This window comes from Sminthopsis crassicaudata, chromosome 1, assembly GCF_048593235.1.
Source record: "Sminthopsis crassicaudata isolate SCR6 chromosome 1, ASM4859323v1, whole genome shotgun sequence".
Lineage (NCBI taxonomy): Eukaryota > Metazoa > Chordata > Mammalia > Dasyuromorphia > Dasyuridae > Sminthopsis > Sminthopsis crassicaudata.
This window is the reverse complement of record NC_133617.1, coordinates 747,153,827-747,173,635: the sequence shown is the minus strand read 5'-3', so window position 1 is coordinate 747,173,635 and position 19,809 is coordinate 747,153,827. Positions and strand designations below refer to the sequence as shown.

The window sequence follows — 19,809 nt, the reverse complement described above, 5'->3', positions numbered from 1 at the left end:
ATAGAGAGCCACTGGATGTATTGTGTAGACAGGACTTACTCTTTAGGAAAATCTGTTGGAATGGAGAGAGATTTGAGGAAGCAGACCCATGAGCAGGAAGTGCAACAGTCTAGATATGAAGTGATGACGACATGTATCAGGGAAGGGTTGTGTCAAAGGGGACTTGAGAAATGTGAAGGTGAAATAGGATTTAGAAGATATTGGATATGGGAGATGAGAGATAATGAGGAATAGGTTGTGAACCTGGGAGAGTGGGAGGGCCCCTCAAGAGATATAGGGAAGTTTAGAAGGAAAAAGTGTTTAAAGAGAAAGATAATGAGTTCACATGTCACCTCTAGGCCAACTTATTTTACTTCTTTGCCATCTCTTAGATTTCCTTCTGTTAGTTATTTCCTATTTGTCCTGTATGTAATTTATTTTGTAAATATTAGTTTGCATTCTGTGTCCTCCTTGAGAAGAGAAACTGTCTATTGCTTCTTTTTGTATCCCCAGCTCTTAATGCAGTAACACACAGTAGGTGCATAATAAATGTTTATTGTTTCATTGGACAAAAAAAAAAAAAAAAAAAAAAAAGATAATTTGTTCAGTTTGGGGCAGATTGAGCTTAATGTTCTATAGGACAGCTAGAGATATGAATGGAGCTCAGCAGAGAGATTAGGGCGACATAAGTAGATTTGAGAATCATTATCAATCTCATACTGTCCATAATGTAGTAGCTAAATGCTAGGGAGTTGATCCAAGCATAGAGAAATAAGAGCCATATCCAGCACCACAGAACCAGTCTTACTATTGTTTGTCCTTCCTTCTCAAAGATGTCTCATGACATTGGAGAAGAGATGCTCTGACCTGAAAGTGAATTAGATTTAAGTGAAAGAGGGCTGTGCAAGGTCATCAGCCTCGCTCTTTCCTCTAGAGCCATCTGGGGTTAGTGGCAAATTATACATCAGGATGTCTGGAGATGACCGTGAATGCCATGAGAGATCTTGAGCTTTTAAAGTTAAGGTCTTTCCCAGGTCTCAGTTTGACTGAAACAATGCCCAGTCAATGATTAAGGATAGCTAAGAAATGAGGCAAAAAATAGACTCTTTGGGGGAAGACCCTCAGGGTTTCGGGCCAAAATAGAAACAATTATTATTTATATCCACTCTGAGCCATCATGGCCCAAATAATGAATAAGTCAGGTTTGGCCAATCTATGAGAGCAAGAGTGATTGGGGTCTAAAGTATGGCCTGAAAGAAAGAAATCTAGCCCATAAACTGCAATATATCTTGTGAGATTTCAGCTTCCAAATTTATATTCCTTTGGGCAGATTATGAATGTATAATATGACTTGAACCCCAGTATTCCCGATTCTACATCTTAAGCTTTAAGATGAACTTGGTGATCCCATATCTAGTCACCAGAGCCTCAAGTCTTGTTTCTTGGACACGATTGCCCAAGAGTCCAGAAAGAAAAATATTAATAAAAATCCAGTGTTTTTCAGGAGGCACTGAGTGATATCATCGGGTCACATTGACATCCAGTGGACTAAATGCCCTCTTCTAGACTCAGAATGATGTTGTGCATTCCTTCTTCTGACCAGATGTCCCATCTGGGTTTCTGTTTGTTCCCTACAAACCCTCTTCAACATGAAAACAAAACAAAACAATATTCAATTCAATCCAGCAAATATTCAAAAGTCAACTCCCTCCTACTGTGCATACAAAGCTCACCTTATTGAGCAGTAGATTCCTCTCAATCAGACAAGATCTAACAACAATGAATGAATGGACCCAGAGGTGACCTGGAGGAAATAGGACTGGGTCACCTTTATCTTTTACCATCATCAAGGGGCCTAAGAAAGCAAAGTCTCATGTTTTGAAAAATCAACTTTCTGTTGGTCTTGCATCATGGCAGTGACTGAGTAGAACATTCTCTGAGAAATTTAAACCAACATGGCCCAAAGGAAATGAAGAGAGGTCCAGTGGGTGTGATCTGGCTGTACTATATACCCAGTGGCAAAGGAGACCCTCCAATCCCCCCCCAAAAAAAAGGACAAATGATAGAGATGGCCAAGAGGACAGGCAATCCGATGTACTGTTGGTGGATCATTGGATAGAGTCAACATTTCTAAAAAACATGGCCTCCAACAGCTTCTTTTTGATGAGTGCAAACTGGTTCATACATTCAGGGAGAAAAGGTTCTCATGCTGTATTTCCAAGAAGGGGAAATGTTGGCTTGATTGTAAGAGCAGTGCAAGATACACAAGGCAAGGTATGAATTAGGGCAGAGAATGGAAGCTAAAAGTTCCCATGGAGAGCCACATCAAAGCCATTGTTAGACAATAAGTGTGTATTAAAAGGTGCAGGACTTATGAAAGCCAAAAGTACTCATCCTCTGGTCCTCTGCCTTAGGAAATTATCCCTAAGCACTCTGTCCACTTCTGGTCAGCACATGTCCGCAAAATTGCAATGGAAAAACTGGAGTGAGCCCAGGGAAGAGGTGATTAAAGGTCTGGACAAGAAGTTCCTTCCCTGAGGAAGGATGTGAGTGCTGTTTAGCCTGGAAAAGAGCCATCTTTGGGGTTCTGATCTTAACATGTTAACATGAAAGGTTTAAAGAAGATGTGGAGCTGTTAGTCTCATACTAAAGAAATTCAGGTGAAGGATTATGGTCAAATTAATCCAGGACTTTACTTTACTAATAGAAAGTGCAGAAAGATATAGTCCATCAAGGCAGATGATGGGATCCTGGCTACTTGGTCATGCAAGATGACAACGTTTTAGTCCCTTCAGAATAGAGGAGAATTGGGTTCTCTGGATAGACATACACCTGCCTGGAGAAATGAGGCTGGACCGGCTGATCTCTCCCGGCCCCTCTAAGAAGGTGAATGTGTCCTGGATGCAGAACTCTGAGGAAAGCCACAGGCATATGAGCTGCTTACCTTCAAGTATCTGAAGGTTCTTCTCTTTGGCCCCAGAAAACAAAACTAGTAGCAATGAATGGCCATTTCAGAGATCATATTGGGCTAGACATCAGAGAAATACTTTCTAACAATTTAAAATCTCCAAGAAGAGAACGGGCTGTTTCAAGAGCTGGCAATTTCCCTCTCCATGAAAATCTTCAGGCCATGTCTGAGGTGTGATGTCTTAGGCGTGTTGTGGAAGAAATTATTTTTTCAGGTACAAGTTGGTTCTTAAGATCCCTTCTAGGGGCAGCGAGGTGGCGCAGTGGATAGAGCACCAGCCCTGAATTCAAGAGGACCCGAGTTCAAATCTGGTCTCAGACACTTGACACTTCCTAGCTGTGTGATCCTGGGCAAGTCACTCAACCCCAGCCTCAGAAAAAAAAAAAAAAAAAGAAAAGAAAAGAAAAGAAAAGATCACTTCTAGCTCTCTTAGCCCATCAATCCGTGATCCCCCCCAAAAAATAAATAAATAAACAAATAAAAAGACAAAGGCAGCCATGATAGTAAAATAGAAATAGGGCAACACATCTTAGAGGGCTCACTGGTTAACTGTTCCTCTACCAATGAGACTATGATAGGGCAGACCTATCACAGTCTACCTATTTATCAGTCACTACCTTGCCTGGGAGCCACCTGACCCTATTCACATCATGTTGTCCAGTGTGTGAGCACCACAAGACCATGCTCCTAGACTAGAGTGAAAGATCTGAATTCTAATCCTACCTCACAAACTTAATAGCTATGTGCTTCCTGCACAGTCAAGGTCCACCGACCTCAGTCCATTTAACAGGAAAATGAGGATTGAAATACAACCTCACAGGGTTGTTGTGAGACCCAAGTCTGATCTGGTATATAAGCAACTTGGCAATTGTAAAGTGCTTCATAAAATTTGACAATTGTTATTTCTGAATAACAACTATTTCAACTCTTGGTGATGCTCTCCCAGCCTCTGACAACATCCTCAAATCTCAAAAAGGTTTTTAATCCAGTTATCAATCCCGTTTGTAGCTTAGACAGTGATGGCAAGCTGAACCACAACCCCCTTTTTGGGGGACAGAGGCAGGGTAGGATGGGAAGGAGGATGGGAATAGAGCCATGGATTTGCCTGTATCATGTACTTGTGGTATGGTGCCTGTCTCCACTGCTACAAGTGAGAATTTCCTCTGAAAATATGACTCTTAGTTTCTCACAGCACCAGAAAGTTAAGTGACTTTTCAGGATCATGATGCTGGTTATATGTCATTAAGGGGATCTAAACTCTGCTCTTTCCATGTCCTTTGCCCTATTGCCTCTACTCAAGATCAGGCTTTTCCCCATCCACCAGGCTCCTCATTTCTGAGTTCAGGCTCTCAGGAATAACTTTAGCTAAAGCTACAATTGTAGTGATCAGAGCAGAGCTGAATAAGGCAGGAGGCTGAGAATAAGAAGGGAAGAGCCCAATTCAGTGTCCATGCCATGTCTTCTGATGCAAACATGGCAGAAAGGAAGAGATGACTCCATGTTCCTGGGGAGGAAGCACAGGTTCTCTTGGGAAAAAGAAATCCCTTCTCCTATTTTGTGTCTGAGCTCCATGTCCCACTTGTACCCCAGGAATTAAGCCTTGGATTAGTGATAGAAAAGTTCAGGGAGCCAGAAGGGGAAATTATCAATGGGGAAGATAACTCTTCCCCATTTAACAGAAGAGTGGTATTAAGCACATAGTAGGTGCTTAATAAATATCTATTTGTTGACTGATTGGCAGGGACCAAAGAAATGTCTGTGTTGCATACACCAGTCTACCCTACCCTTGTTCCCACAACAAAGAGTATCTAGAAGAGATGGCCTCAATCATCCTTCCAATAATCCTAATTACCCCTCTCCCTGTCAATTAGTTCTAATTAACCCCTTCTCCTCCTTTTCCAGGCCTGCATGACTTAGAACACCCTGATGTGTCCTTGGCAGATGAATGGTAAGATTTCAACAATGCATAAATGTGGGATTTGTTCCCCTGTTTGGATTTTATGCTGTTTGTGCTCCCCGTGCCCAATTCTGCAAGTTCAAAGGTACAGAGGGAAGAGGCTGGTAAATATTTACATGCTCATGTTTTTGGCCATGTCGTGTCCTCAGGTCTTATTGCAACACAGACCTACAGCCTGAACACCGACAGCTGTCTCAATTAGATGCTATTAAGCTCTACCTCAAAGGAAAAGAGCCTCTACTTCAGTGTGAGTCTGTTTTCCAACTTATTTGGTGTGTGCTTGGTAGGGATGGGGGGTGGGGAGAGAGGGGAGGCATCCTTCCCCCTACCAATGGGGAAGCGGGATAGAGTCTTAAGTTCAATGACTTTGAATGAACTGAAGACCATATTTCAACTTGTTGTTTCCAGGCAAGGTTTGCTCTGGCAGAAACAGACAGTCGTGTGAAATACTGCCAAACTCAAGTTTTTTTCCAGGAATGGGAATGGGAGGAAGAGGCAGTGTGGATCTCTGAAATCCACAGATAATTCAAGAATTTCACTTAACCCTTTGGTTCCAATATGTTTTTCTAACTCGATTTCACATACATTGGCTAACAACTGGGTTGGCAATCCATTACTCTGGAGCCTCATGGTGTGATGGGGGTGCTGGGCTCTCAAAGGCTCAGTCAGGAGCAGACAAATTCAGTCAGACTGGAAAGTCTTTGAGGATCTGTCCAGGGATAGACCATCTAACACTTGAGATCCAGCCTGGCTAAGTTTAAGTTCCTTGTGATGACAAACTCAAAGATTGTTCAAGTATTCTCATAATAAGTGTGAACCCCAATCCTGGCCTTTAGTATAGAGCGATAGAGGGAGGGGAACAGCCCAGATCTAGGAATTGGAAGACTGAATTTAAATTCTGGCTTTCCTCCTTACTAGATGTATCACCATAGGCAAGTCACTTCCTCTCTCCCCCTCCCACCCTCTTTCTGTTTCCCCCTCTCTCTTTTTCTGTTTTCCTCTTTTTCTTTCTCTCTTCCTCTCTCTTGCTGTTTTCTTCTCCATCTCTGTTCCCCCCTCTCTTTTGTTGTCCTCTTTCTCTCTCTGTTTATGTTGACCCTTTCTTTCTCCTTCTGTTTTCCTCTCTCTGTTATCTCTTTTCTCTCTCTTTCTCTTTCTCTCTTTCTCTTTTCTCTCTCTCTTTTCTCTCTCTCTTTCTCTCTCTCTTTTCTCTCTCTTCTCTTCTCTCTTTTCTCTTTTCTCTCTCTTCTCTTTTCTCTCTCTCTCTCTCTCTCTTTCTCTCTCTCTCTCTCTCTCTCTCTCTCTCTCTCTCTCTCTCTCTCTCTCTCTCTCTCTCTCCCTCTCCCTCTCTCCCTCTCTTCCTCTCCTCCTCCTCCTTTTCCTCCTCCTCTCTTTCTCCTCCTCCTTCTCTTCTGCAAAACAGTGAGACTGAATTGAGAGCTAAATGTCTTTCCATTTTAAATCATTGTTCTATAACCTTCAGATCATTCAAGAAGTTTACAATTGATCATGGAACATAAGACAAGGCAAAAATAAATATTGAACAAGTAGAGGGGATATGATGAGTGAATTGGAAAGCAATGAAGGGTTCAAATGTTCTTTGAGAAAACCAAATTTGGAGGAAGGGACCCATGGGGTCCGCTTCTTTCTGAGCAGTTCTATGAAAAGGCTTGCAGGTCTAGTCAAAATTCTCCTGTTGTTAATTCCTCTGGTTTAACCAGCTTTCTCTTAAACATAATCTCCTTGGGAGTAAAGACCCAGAAATATAATTCTCAGCCATTGATAGGAATGGGTTTCCTTGCTCTTTTTTCTCCTGAACTTGACTGGGGGTGAGCGAGCAAGCAGAGAAGAGCAAGACAATTTGGAAGAATAAGATGCTGCCTGTGGGAGACAAGTGTGGATGCAGCATTTGTGGAGAGTAGGAGAAAGGAGTTTGGCTTTTGTAAGAGAGACCTGAATGACTGGAAAGAGATTGAGAAAACATTATTAAAGATGGAAAACAAGAGGTCTGAGGAGAGAGTTAGAATAATGTGGGGACTGGTGGCTATCAAAAGAATCATTTAGTTCAAACTCTTCCTTTTTTCATTAAGAAACAGAGGCCTGGGGGAAGATGACTAAGATAAAGCAGCCACTTGGTAGCAAAGGCTAGATTTCCTGTTTAAGACTCTTCCTTTTGATCTCTTCCCCTTTCAGACTCTTGAACCATTTTCCCCCAGAGCTCATATTCAGGTTCTCACATCCTGACTTATAGCCTTAGACCTGACCTTTGCACGGCTATGAGAGGAAGCAAAGTCTCAGAAACTATTTTTTTAGACACAGATCAGCCCCTTCCTCATGCTCCAAAGGGCTCCATAATCTAGTGTCCTATAAACCCAAGGCCTCAAGCATCTCACAGGCCAGTCTGCTGCAGATCTTTGCTCTGGGATGCACAGAAACCCAGTTACGAATCAGATGCCACGAGCAACCTCATTTGCTTCTCTTACTTTGCTTCCTTGCAGACCCACTACAAACACAACATAATAAGCCTCCCCGGACATAAAGGGGTCTGGGCTCTGATTTTGTTTACTGTTTATACAGACTCCCCAGGAGTGGGAGAGAAAACCCCTTTGGCAGCAGCTAGTATCCTTATTTTCCTGAATCACAGGAACATCCCCCTTGCTGATGCCTTTAAGGGAAAGGCAGATTCAAGTCTATTCTGTGTCTCAGTTTTACTTTATGGTGAAATCTATCTCTGATTAAGTGGGGAATGAATAATATTTTCTTTAACACATAAAAACTGGAGCCCAGATGATATTATATTGATGACCTTTGTGTATTAGATGACATGCATCTCTCTGAGACTCATTCCTTATTTCATGTCCCAACAGGTGACAAAGAATTGATCCAAGAAGTCCTTTTTGATGCCGTAGTGAGCGCCCCCATCGAAGCTTATTGGACCAGCTTAGCACTCAACAAATCCGAGTAAGTGATCACATCCAGCTGCTCTTTTGGAAATTATCTTTCAGGAGGTAGACATTTCATTGCATTTTAAGTAGATAACTGAGTACAAAAGTCTGATGCTTTGATTCTTTCTTTTTTCCCCAAAAATTTCCAAATTCTAAAGGGCTGCAGCAAAGCAGTGAGCCCAGAGTTAAACATTCATCCCCCAGAAGTAGAGAACACATACATTACAAGAAGTCTGAGGTGCTGAGATATGGGGTTGATTCCAACAGGAGGGAAGAAAGGGCATTTCTGAGTCTCCTTAGAGAGCTGAGTGTTCACAAAGTGAGAAAATTCAGCACCTAGGACAAATGAGACTGCTTTTCACTGGGTAAGAAGAGATTAGATTCAGATCTTGTTTAAATTAAGAATTCAAAAGAGTGTGCCAGTAGCCTTGTGAACTTGGACCTTTCTCAAGTTTCCCCCATCTATTACTTTCTTCCTATGTGTCTTCCTCTTTCCCTCTCTCATTTTTCTTCTTTCCCTCATTTCCCTCCTTTTAAATCTCCTTTTAAAATAATTATATCTCTTTTATTTACCTTTATTTGCTTTTTAGGGATAGTATTTAAAATCTTATGTAAGAATAATGAGGGAAAAGGAAGAATTGTTTGTATTTTCTAGAGACTCTCTGGACGGTGTGTATATATACACAGAATCAATATAACAGAATCATGAGTCATGGCTTATGGGAAAGCATCTCAGCACCCACCTAGCCCAGTCTTCCCTTTAACAAGCCACATGCTAATCCAGCCATGGATTAAGGAAAGATAGCCAAAGCGGGATAAGACGCCACCTTAGAAGGCGACCCATTCTACTTCTGGAGAGTTGGAGTTCTTCGGAAATGTTTACTGACTCTTAATATCCCTGCCCTCAAGGGATGTCTTTCTTCAGCACTTTCATTTTGTATGAAAATTCATATGAATTATGTAAAACTGCTCATGCGCTGAAGAATATGGTGGAAATCCTCATACTGGTGACAGCTCTAATACTGTAGTCCCTTCATTTTAAATAAGACGGAGCATGGAGAATATGGTGGAAGTCACCATCCTGGGGACATCCTTTATACTGTCGTCCCTTCATTTTAAATAAGATGGAGCATGGAGTGTATGGTGGAAGTCACCATATTGGGATCTACTTTGCACAGCTGCCTTTTTTGGATATGTTGACTTGGCATTGGTGACCGAATGGATAGGACGCTGGACTTGGACTCAGGAAGACATGAGTTCAAATACTGCCACTTATTAGCTGTGAGATCTGGAGGAAATGGCTTTATTTCTTTGGGACTCAAGTTTCTCACCTATAACGTTAATGGGCACAGACTCCATGGCCTCCAAGATCCTCTGCAGCTCTAAATCTGGGGTGCTTTTATCATTCTGCTGTCTAAGGACTAAAGAGCACAATGGGAGATCTTAGTGAGCAGCTGCCAGTTGGGGCCTCTTTTTTCTTGCATCCCTTAAAACTCTGCTCTGCCCTGGGCACAGATGGAGTTCCAGCACGCAGCGGGCATCGGCTTTGGCTGGCTGCCCCCCTCTTCCCCAGCTCCCCTCACGTATGAGTTTTCTCCTCTGTCCAATGTCACCCATGCCCTCCCCCACAAAGGAGAAGTTGTAAACTCTCATCCAAACCCTGACAGCGAGAGCGCAGGAGCTGGCCTGCAGAATGACGGCTTTCTCTGAACGCATTCATCATCCTTTTGAAAAGATGCAGGCTTCGCCTCCATGGTCAGGGCCCCCAAATAAATTGTTAGTGCTTTTGGCTTCAAGGCTGCCTCGGTTCCTTCTGCCTTTGCGGGGGGGGAAGGGGGCATTTTCACATGGCACTCTCATTAACTTGAAGCTCCCCCGTGATGTCTATCGGCCCGTCACCCTGGAAACGCTTCTGGAGGAGAAGGGCCTCTTCAGGTTTGGCTACGCGTTTATCTCGATGAAAAATGAACGTGTCTCTCGTAACTCCGTTTCCAGTCCCCGCTTCAAACATGTTATTGCATAAAACTAGCTTGGACTAATAAAAGAGCCATTATCTGTTTATTGTCTGCGGACATTAGCCGGCTAACTGGGCTGCTCTTTTTCAGGAACTCTGACAAGGGCGTTGAGGTTGCCTTCCTTGGAACCCGGACTGGCCTCTCCAGGATCAACCTGTTTGTGGGCGCTGAGCAGCTCACCAATCAGTAAGTCCTGCTGAAGAGGCAGGTGGGAGCAGGGGAGGGTCATCTGAGGAGGCTGGACTGGGCAGAGGTGGAGGCTGGACCTGACAGAGGTGGAGGCTGGGTTTTAATTCAATTCAACAAACATTTTTTTAGGAGGTAGGGGCTCCAGAATCAGGGAAGCCAGGTTCAATTCTGCCTCTTTTAATGAATACTTTGGCCAAGTCACTTAATCATGCTTGAACTCAGTTTTCCCATCTGTAAAATGAGAGGATTCAAATAGATGTCCTGTGAGGGTCCCACCAGTTTTCTATTATAGATCCTGTATAGTGTATAGTGATAACCATATGCTCATTTCACTGGGCTCTGCAGATGTAGAAACAAAATCTAAAATAGTTTCTGTGCTCAAGGAGCTTACATTCTACTTTATTAGTTATTCTATCATAGCACATGTACCAGTTTAAAAAAGAGACAAATGAGAAAGCAAAGTGTCACACTAGGGGCATTAAATATGGGGGATCCAAGAAAGGCCTTTCTGAGGAGAGGACACTTGACCTGAGGTGGGGATGGGAGATATGGCAGAAAAGCATTCCTGGCCGGGGCACCGGCCCGGGCAAACACACTGAGGGAAGCGGTGGGATGGTTGTTTGTGGGGAGAAGGAAGGAGGTAGTTTGACTAGAAGGAAAAGTGTTCACTTGATGCATAAAAGGATCGTCATCTTTTCCCACTTGTAATTTGTCTTGGAGAGACAGCTATGGTCTAATGGAGGATGGTCAAGTCCAGAAACTTTCCTTAAGTACTTAGGCTGTTCATAACATTGAGGAGTTTACAATCTATGGAAGAAAGAAAAAAACAAACAAACAAACAAACAAACAAACAAACAAACAAAAACAACTGTGTAGGAAGATTCTCTCTCTTGTCGGTGTATTTGTATGTGTGTGTGGGTGGTGTCTCTCTGTCTCTCCCTCTTTGTCTCTGTCTCTTTGCTTCTCTCTCCATCTCTGTCTCTCTGTCTATCTCTCTGTCTCAATCTCTTTCTCTCTCTGTCTCTATCTCTGTCTCTCTCTCCCGGTCTCTGTCTCTCTCTTCTTCTCTTTCTCTTTTTCTCTTTTTCTTTCTTCTCCCTTTCTCTCTCTCTTTCCTTCCCTCCTTCCTTCCCTCTCTCCTTCTTTCTCACTCACTGTCTCTCCCTTTCTTTCTGTCTCTCTCTCCATGTGAATCTCTCTCTTTTTCTTTTTCTATTTCTGTTTTTCTCTCTGTCTTTGTCTCTGTGCTCTCTCTCTCCACCCCCCTCTGTTCCCCTCTCTGCCTCTTTCTCTCTTTCTCATTCACTCACTCGCAGTTTCTCTCTCTCACTACATGTTTATCTATATCTATATTTGATTAATTAGAGGTAGTCTTAGAAAGAAATCACTAGAATAAAAAGAGATTGGGAATGATTTTCTATAGAAAGTTGGATTTTAACTGGAACTTGAGAAAATCCAGGAAGTGAAAGTGATTAGGAAGAACATCCCAGACCTAGGTCACAGCCAGTGAAAATACTCAAAATCTAGAGATGGAGGACTGGGTTAGGAAGGAGATCATTGTCACTCTTTTATTGGCTTTGTGGAAGATGATGAGGTCTACAAAGACTGGAAAGGTTAGAGGCAACTAGGTTTTGAATACAGAATAGAGGATTGAATTGAATATAGTCTAGCAGATCTCTCACTTCCTTATTTGCTCCTGGAAGAGATGGAGAACCACTGGAATATATTCAAAAGGGGATTGAATTGTGTTTGGAAAGAAAAATTGTATGTTTGGTTTTGGACACATCGAGTTTAAGGATGTTAATTGGCAGCTGGAGATGCAAAACTTGAGGTCATGAGAGAGACTGGGACTGGATGAGTAAGTCTGATAATCATGGACATTAAATAGTAGCTATCATTCACTCATAAAGCACTTTCCACTTATTAGCTCATTTGAGCCTCAGAGCACTCTGTGCAGTTGATGATGTAGCTGTTCCTTCCCAGCTTTTTAGACCCAATGAAATTACCAAGAAAAGACTGAAAGTCTCAGAGGCTCAGTTTCCTCATCTTCAAGATGCGAAGATCATTTCATGTTCTACAGGGTTGTTATATGAAAATCAATAAGCCAATAAGTGTTTTTTTTTAAGAATTTTGATGCATTAAGTAGGTTTCCATTTTTATTTTCACTTGATCACTCCTTGGAGCTCCTATGTGACATTTCATATGTCCCAAGTATCCCCACTATCTCTCTGCTCTAAAAAAGGTTCTGGAGTCCTACTGGCTCTTGGATCCCATCTTAAGGAGCTCTTGCAGAATTTAGGAAATAGCTCAATTATTGGCAGAACAGAAAGTTTCCACATTTTTGTTTTCCTGAGCCCATCTCAAAACAAATAACTCCAGAGTGTCAGTGGAAATCTTGCCCTCCCAGGGCTGATAATAATCTAAAGCTTGTTGATGGTGAATGATCAAAACTCATTCTGGCCTTCTTTGACTTGCAGCAGGATCGGTTCTCCTTCTGCATGGGGGTGGGCAGTTTGAGTGATGAGGGCCAAGGGCTGAAGATGTGGTACACATGTGTCAGTGCCAGTGGCAGATTGGGACCTTCCCTGTCCCAATGCCAGCCTAGCATCAACTTCCAGGAATATTTTATAGACCAGCTGAGTCACTTATTGAGATTATCAAACTATGGCCATGGTTCAAGGAAACGGTCCTAAAACAGAGAATCTCTCTTTTTCTTTTTCTATCTCTGTTTTTCTCTCTGTCTTTGTCTCTGTGCTCTCTCTCTCCACCCCCCTCTGTTCCCCTCTCTGCCTCTTTCTCTCTTTCTCATCCACTCACTCGCAGTCTCTCTATCTCTCACTCCATGTTTATCTATATCTATATTTTATATAGATCTCAGGCAATTTAGTTGAAGGATAAGGTGGGCAAAATCTTATTGTGACCCTGAGCTACAGAAGAAGAGGTCTGACATCTGAATTTAAGGAGGTGATAAGCTGGCTACACTCAGAGCTAGGCAGACCAGAGATGGAATATGACAAGGCTAGGCACACCAGAGCTGGAATATGGGCATTGCATTTTAGGAAGAACACCGATAAGCTGGAGAGTGGCCAGAGAAGAGCAGCCAGGATGGAGGAAGGCACTTAGTCCATGCCGAAGAGGATCAGTCTTAAAAAAATTAATGCTAAGGCCATCTTTATCTTGCTTGTACCTAGCTGTTTACCTGTAGCCTTCCCCCCCAAATTCTGAGCTCCTTGAGATCAGGGATGACCTTTTGCTTTTCCTTGTATCCATAGCAGTGCTTGGCCCATAGTTGATGCTTAACAAGTACTTGTTGATTTGATTGACTAGAGATGAGAAAGCTTGAAGGAGATAAGATTATCACTGAGCTTTCTTTTGCCTCTGAGTTTTTTTGATTCTATTCTATCATGTGACTAAATACCAGTTCAGAGTTCACAAAATCCCAACTGACTTACTCCAGCTCCAGGAACTCTGGGTTTCATGAATTCTACCAGAATGCTTCATTCTTCAAAACATTTCTCTAGATTTCCAAAGGAAGCAGCAATACTTTTTGGACTTCTAGTTTTCCTAAAAAAACAATATTTGACCTTAAAGGCAAAAGACACGATTTTCTCAAATTCACAGAGTATTATTTAGAAGAAGGATTAGATTTGTTTCATTTGTCCCCAAAGGAAAGATAAGCAGAACTTGCAATGAGGCAAATCTATGCTGGGGCCTGGGAAGTGGGTCCTGATAATTAAACCTGTCCAAGGAAGGACATGGCTTCCTCTGGAAGAAATAAAGTCTTCAAGCTGGAGTTTTCAAGCACAGGCTATATGACCAGTACATTAAAGTTAGTCTTTAAGTGTTTATTCAGCACCCACCATGAATCAGGCCCTGTGTTTAGTGCTGGGGATATAAAGAAAGGCAAAAGACAATTTCTGTTTAGAAGTTCACGGTCTTTGCTGGCGATGGATATTAAACTGGATTTTGCCCAAGTTCTTTGCAGTGCTGAAGACCTGAAGCTCTAGGATTGCTCTCTTGAAATGAGAGATGCCATTTTGCCAAGAACAAATGGAATGTGGATGTTCAGTTGTTGAAAGTTATTCAAAGGATTAAAGATACTTATCCTTGGGGGTATGGGGGGGAATGAATCCCTCTCTTCCTTCTAAATGATCCACTTGGAAAATGCTCTGGGGAAACTCTGGAATGAACAATGAGCTGGCTGTGGAGCTGTTACAGCACGCACAATCGTTGAGAGTCTCCCGTGAAATCATAATGAATCCCACAAGTTCCAAAGTTATTAAGTAAAGGTTCCTACTGGGCTCAGTCACTAACTGGAGGAGAACAAGTTTGATAAATGGGATAGGATAGAAGGAAGTTAGAGAGAAAGTTCTCTCTGCCTTGTAAAAATTCCTCTCTATGGCCCTTTAGAACTTTTGCATCCTCAATATGAAAATATCAAATTGTTCGATAGTTATGAACTTAATAAATAAGAACATTCAAGAAGGTAGACTTTGTTCCTTAGAAGGACTGAAAGTCCAGAAGTAAATATTGCTGCCTCCTTTTGAGACCCAAGGAAATAAGTCAGACGAACTAAGCGATAGGCAGTAAGATGTGCAATGAATAGAACATGAGTTTTGAGGTTGAGAAGACCAGAGTTAAAATTTAACCTTAGAAACTTACGGAGCGCTGGGCTTTGCTGTTTTTCTCAATGTCCTTCTCTGCCAATGGATGACAATATCCCTGTGCTGTTATGAGGGTAAAATGAAATACCGGCAAAGTGCTTAGCATAGTATTTGGTACATACAGTAACAAGGTTTTAAGTCATTTTTCAGTCACTCCCAGCTTTCTGTGATCCCATTTGGTATTTTCTTGACAGAGATACTGGAGTGTTGTGTCATTTCCTTCTCCAGTTCATTTTATAGATGAGGAAACTAAGACAAACAAGGTGGAGTAATTTGATCGGTGACACAGAGTTAGGAAGTATTTGAGGCTAGATTTGAATTCATGATGAGTCTCTCTGATTCCAGGCCCAGTACTCTATCCACTGCACCATTGTGAACTATGTATTAGCTCTTTGGTCGAGTACATGGAACTTGGAAATGATGGGAATTGGCTGGAGATCAGTTGGGATATTCTGAACTCTGGGCTGGATTTTATCCATATGATAAAATAGAATCAACAGACCTTAAGATCAGAGAGGGAGGAGGGAAGGGATCCCAGTGCCTTTCCAGTCCAACCATACTTCATTCAGTCGGTTAATAAGCATTTATTGAGTATCTATTCTCTGTAAGGCTAAATGGTAGGGATACAAAGAAACGCAAAAACATAGAATTCACCTTCAAGACACTCATAATCTAATGGGTAATAGACAACATGTAAAAGAACTAAAATTTTTTTGGTTTGTTTTTGTTTTCTTAGAAGATTTATAATGAAGATCAGACTTCTTTTTCAGGCAGTACATTCAAATTTTGGACAGCTCTGATGGTTACGTTCATCTCTCTGGCCCCTAAAATTAAACCACCTTCTCTTTTAAACTTTTCTCAGTTGTTCCAATGTATAACCATTGGGGTCAAACAGAGTAATTTCCCCAAATATTAAAGGGGGAAAACAACAACAACAAAATAGAGAAAAAACAAAAGTTCATTGTATACCTACTATGTGCTAAGTATATATGAGGAAAGGCAGAAATCAACCCTTTGCCTCACAGAGCTCACAATCTAATAGTCCATGAGGAAAGGACTCCCAGACAGTTATGACTGTCCCTTAAGTCATCTCTAAGCTCAGTTCCCCTAGCTGTTTCAATGCACTTTTTTAACAATGTGATTTTTCCGATTTACAAAAGTACATGAGATTGATTAAAAAATTGAAAAAAATTGGAGTTTTAACTACTAGAACTCAGCAACTCAGTCTTAAGGGAACTAAAGGCACTGAGGGATTCAGTTGGTTGCCTAGTAACACACAATAATATGTATTGGATGGACTTGAATCCAGAAAATACAGTCTGTCCATTCTTTCAATTGTAAAACAATTTAGTTGGAGACTTGGAATGGGATGTGTGTTTCTCTCTAAGGGATCTCAGTGAATGGAGGAGCTTCTTCCTAAATGCTCTGAGAAAATGACAAATGCTTTCTTTTCTTTTTCTGTTTCAAGAGACTTCCTGAAAGCTGGAGATAAGGAGAATATTTTCAACGCTGATCATTTCCCGCTCTGGTACAGAAGAGCAGCCGAACAGATCCCGGGAAGCTTTGTCTACTCCATCCCGTTCAGCGTCGGTCCGTATTGTTGTAATGTTTTAAATTTTCACCCATGCAGAGCGCAAGGCTGAGTTGAAATGATTCATAATAGAAACTTAGTTATTAGGAATCAACCGAGAAATGTTTAGCCAATGTTTAATTAGTAACCAGGCTTCAGAATCTTAATACCCTAAATAAAGCAGAGATTTGGCCTAAAGCTATTGTGTAATTAAGAGAGGGCCTTCCCTCCCAGGGCCATATGCACAGTGAAAAAAAAAAAAAAAAAAGAAAGAAAAAAAAAAAAGACTCCCACTTTGTTTGGAAAAGCTAAAGAAAAAAAGGTCAATATCCATAATAGTTTCAATGCACAATAACAATAGATTTGTTCACAGAAATGGAGAACAAAGTCAGGCATCCAAACAGCCTCCCTCCCTTCTCCCAGATGAGGACCAAGCCATTTCAACTTGCTTAAGGGACCAGCCCCTGTTTGACTCAGTTGTTAACAAATCTCCTTCCTCAATTAACTCTCAGACATTCTCAATCACAAGATCTGTGCTTGCTTAACACACGTGACCTTGGGCCTAACCTGGGTCTCAATTTTTTCATCTGTAAAATGATGGGCTGCACTAGATCAATCAAATCAATGAACATTTATTAGGTATCTACTTCAGTGTATACAAAAGGAGGTAAAGGATACTCTCCACCCAATCTAATTTATCCACTATTCAGCTACCAAGTGATTTTACTAAAGTACTAGATCAATCAAACTAATGAACATTTATTAGGTATCTACTTCAGTGTACACAATAGAAGGTAAAGGATACTCTCCACCCAGTCTAATTTATCCACTACTTTATACAAAATACTATATATACTATTATACTGTATTTATATATATTATATTATACAATTTTATACAAAAGGATTTTATACAAAATCCACTAATTTATACAAAAGGAGATAAAGGATACTCTCTACCCAGTCTAATTATCCACTATTTTATACAAAATACTATATATACTATTATACTATATTATATTATATTATATTATATTATATTATATTATATTGTATTGTATTGTATTGTATTGTATTGTATTATATTATATTATATTATATTATATTATATTATATTATATTATATTATATTATATTATATTATATTATATTATATTATATTATATTATATTATACTACTTTATACAAAAGGATTTTATACAAAATCCACTAATTTATACAAAAGGAGGTAAAGGATAATCTCCACCCAATCTAATTTATCCACTATTCAGCTACCAAGTGATTTTACTAAAGTACTAGATCAATCAAACTAATGAACATTTATTAGGTATCTACTTCAGTGTACACAAAAGGAGGTAAAGGATACTCTCCACCCAGTCTAATTTATCCACTACTTTATACAAAATACTATATATACTATTATACTGTATTTATATATATTATATTATACAATTTTATACAAAAGAATTTTATACAAAATCCACTAATTTATACAAAAGGAGGTAAAGGATACTCTCTACCCAGTCTAATCATCCACTATTTTATACAAAATACTATATATACTATTATACTATATTATATTATATTATATTATATTATATTATATTATATTATATTATATTATATTATATTATATTATACTATTTTATACAAAAGGATTTTATACAAAATCCACTAATTTATACAAAAAGAGGTAAATAATACTCTCTACCCAGTCTAATTATCCACTATTTTATACAAAATACTATATATACTATTATATTATGTTATATTATATTATATTATATTATATTATATTATATTATATTATATTATATTATATTATATTATATTATATTATATTATATTATATTATATTATATTATATTATATTATATTATATTATATTATATTATATTATATTACATTATATTACATTATATTATATTATATTATATTATATTATATTATATTATATTATATTATATTATATTATATTATATTATATTATATTATATTATATTATATTATATTATATTATATTATATTATATTATATTATATTATATTATATTATATTATATTATATTATACTATACTATATTATATTATATTATATTATATTATATTATATTATATTATATTATATTATATTATATTATATTATACTATTTTATACAAAAGGATTTTATACAAAATCCACTAATTTATACAAAAGGAGGTAAAGGATACTCTCCACCAGTCTAATTTATCCACTATTCAGCTACCAAAGTGATTTTACTAAAGTTCCAGTCCAAATATTCCATCCCACTACTCAATAAACTCTAGTAGCAACCTATTTCCTTAGTATCAAATGCAAATCCTTTGTTTGGCATTCAGAGTCCTTCATAACCCATTTTCTTTCTTTATGTTTTACTCTTTACCACCGGGGTGGCTGATGGAGAATAGATTATGGGGAGACACCTGAGACAAGTAAACCCAATAGCAAACTATTGTAATAGCCCAATGTGTGAGGAGGAGGGTCTACACCAGGATGCTAGTAGGTGCAGAGGGAGGACCATATTCCCAAGATATAACAAAAGTAAAATCAAGAGACAATAGATCAGATATGGAGTATAAAATATAATGAGGAGTCCAGAGTGCCTCCAAGTTGTGAAACTGAGGACTTGGAGGAAGGTGTTGCTCTTAACATTGATAGAGAAGTTAAGATGAAGGAAGGGTATAAGAGAAAGATACTAAGTTCTATTTCAGACATGCTGAGCTTTAGATGTCTCCTGGACAACCAGTTGGAGATGTCAGAGAGACAATTAGAGATGTGAAACTGGATAGCAGCAAATTATTGGGGCAAGATAATTAGACTTGGGAATTATCAGTTTAGAAAAGGGTTTAGAGATCATCTGCTTGGGAGATGATGAGATTAGCAAGTGAAATACAATAGAGATAGAAGAGAAAAAAAGCCTAAAATAATGGTTAGAGGGCATGATCTAGATAAGAATCCTGAGAAGGAACCTGAGGAGTGGTCAGATAGGTAGGAAGAAAATCCAGAGACTCTGCATGGTATCCTGAAAACCTAGAAAGAAGAAAGTGTCAAAGAAAGGGGAATATGCAGGAGGAGAGGTTATTCTGTGGTGTCAAAGGCCACTAAGAATTTCTGAGAGAGGAACATTTCAGTTGTGCATAAAGTTTAAAGGATAAAGGAGTTCTCTGTGTTTATTTCCTACCAGATATAGAGCAAAATAGGATTCTTCTTTTCTTTAATGTTTGACCCAGTTGAATCACAGAATATCTCAGAGATATTATTAGACAGAGACAAAGTATACTGTCTACTTGACTAACTATCCCTCTATCACAAAACTAGCACGTGGTCATTTCTCCAACCTGAAAGGACTAAAAGGAAGGACTCTAGTGATGTCAAAACTGCCATCTTTTAAAGCAATTCATTTTACTTGGAATTGTTAGGAAGTTGTTCATAATATCAAATCTAAAGGAGTTTCTTTCTCTACTTTTCCTGGTTCTTCCTTTTGAGACCAAGCAGAATAAGTCTA

General features: G+C 39.5%; 1 protein-coding gene across 3 annotated transcripts in view; it reads left to right on the top strand.

The window, feature by feature from the left end:
* Positions 1-19,809, top strand: part of CACNA2D3 (calcium voltage-gated channel auxiliary subunit alpha2delta 3) — a 1,031,774-nt gene that overhangs the window by 818,215 nt on the left and 193,750 nt on the right. For all 3 annotated transcript variants that reach the window (XM_074284452.1, XM_074284451.1, XM_074284453.1), the window contains 5 exons: positions 4,850-4,895; positions 5,054-5,151; positions 7,772-7,865; positions 9,955-10,050; positions 16,186-16,307. In XM_074284452.1, coding sequence (XP_074140553.1) covers positions 4,850-4,895; positions 5,054-5,151; positions 7,772-7,865; positions 9,955-10,050; positions 16,186-16,307 — 456 coding nt within the window. The remainder of the gene's footprint in view (positions 1-4,849; positions 4,896-5,053; positions 5,152-7,771; positions 7,866-9,954; positions 10,051-16,185; positions 16,308-19,809) is intronic.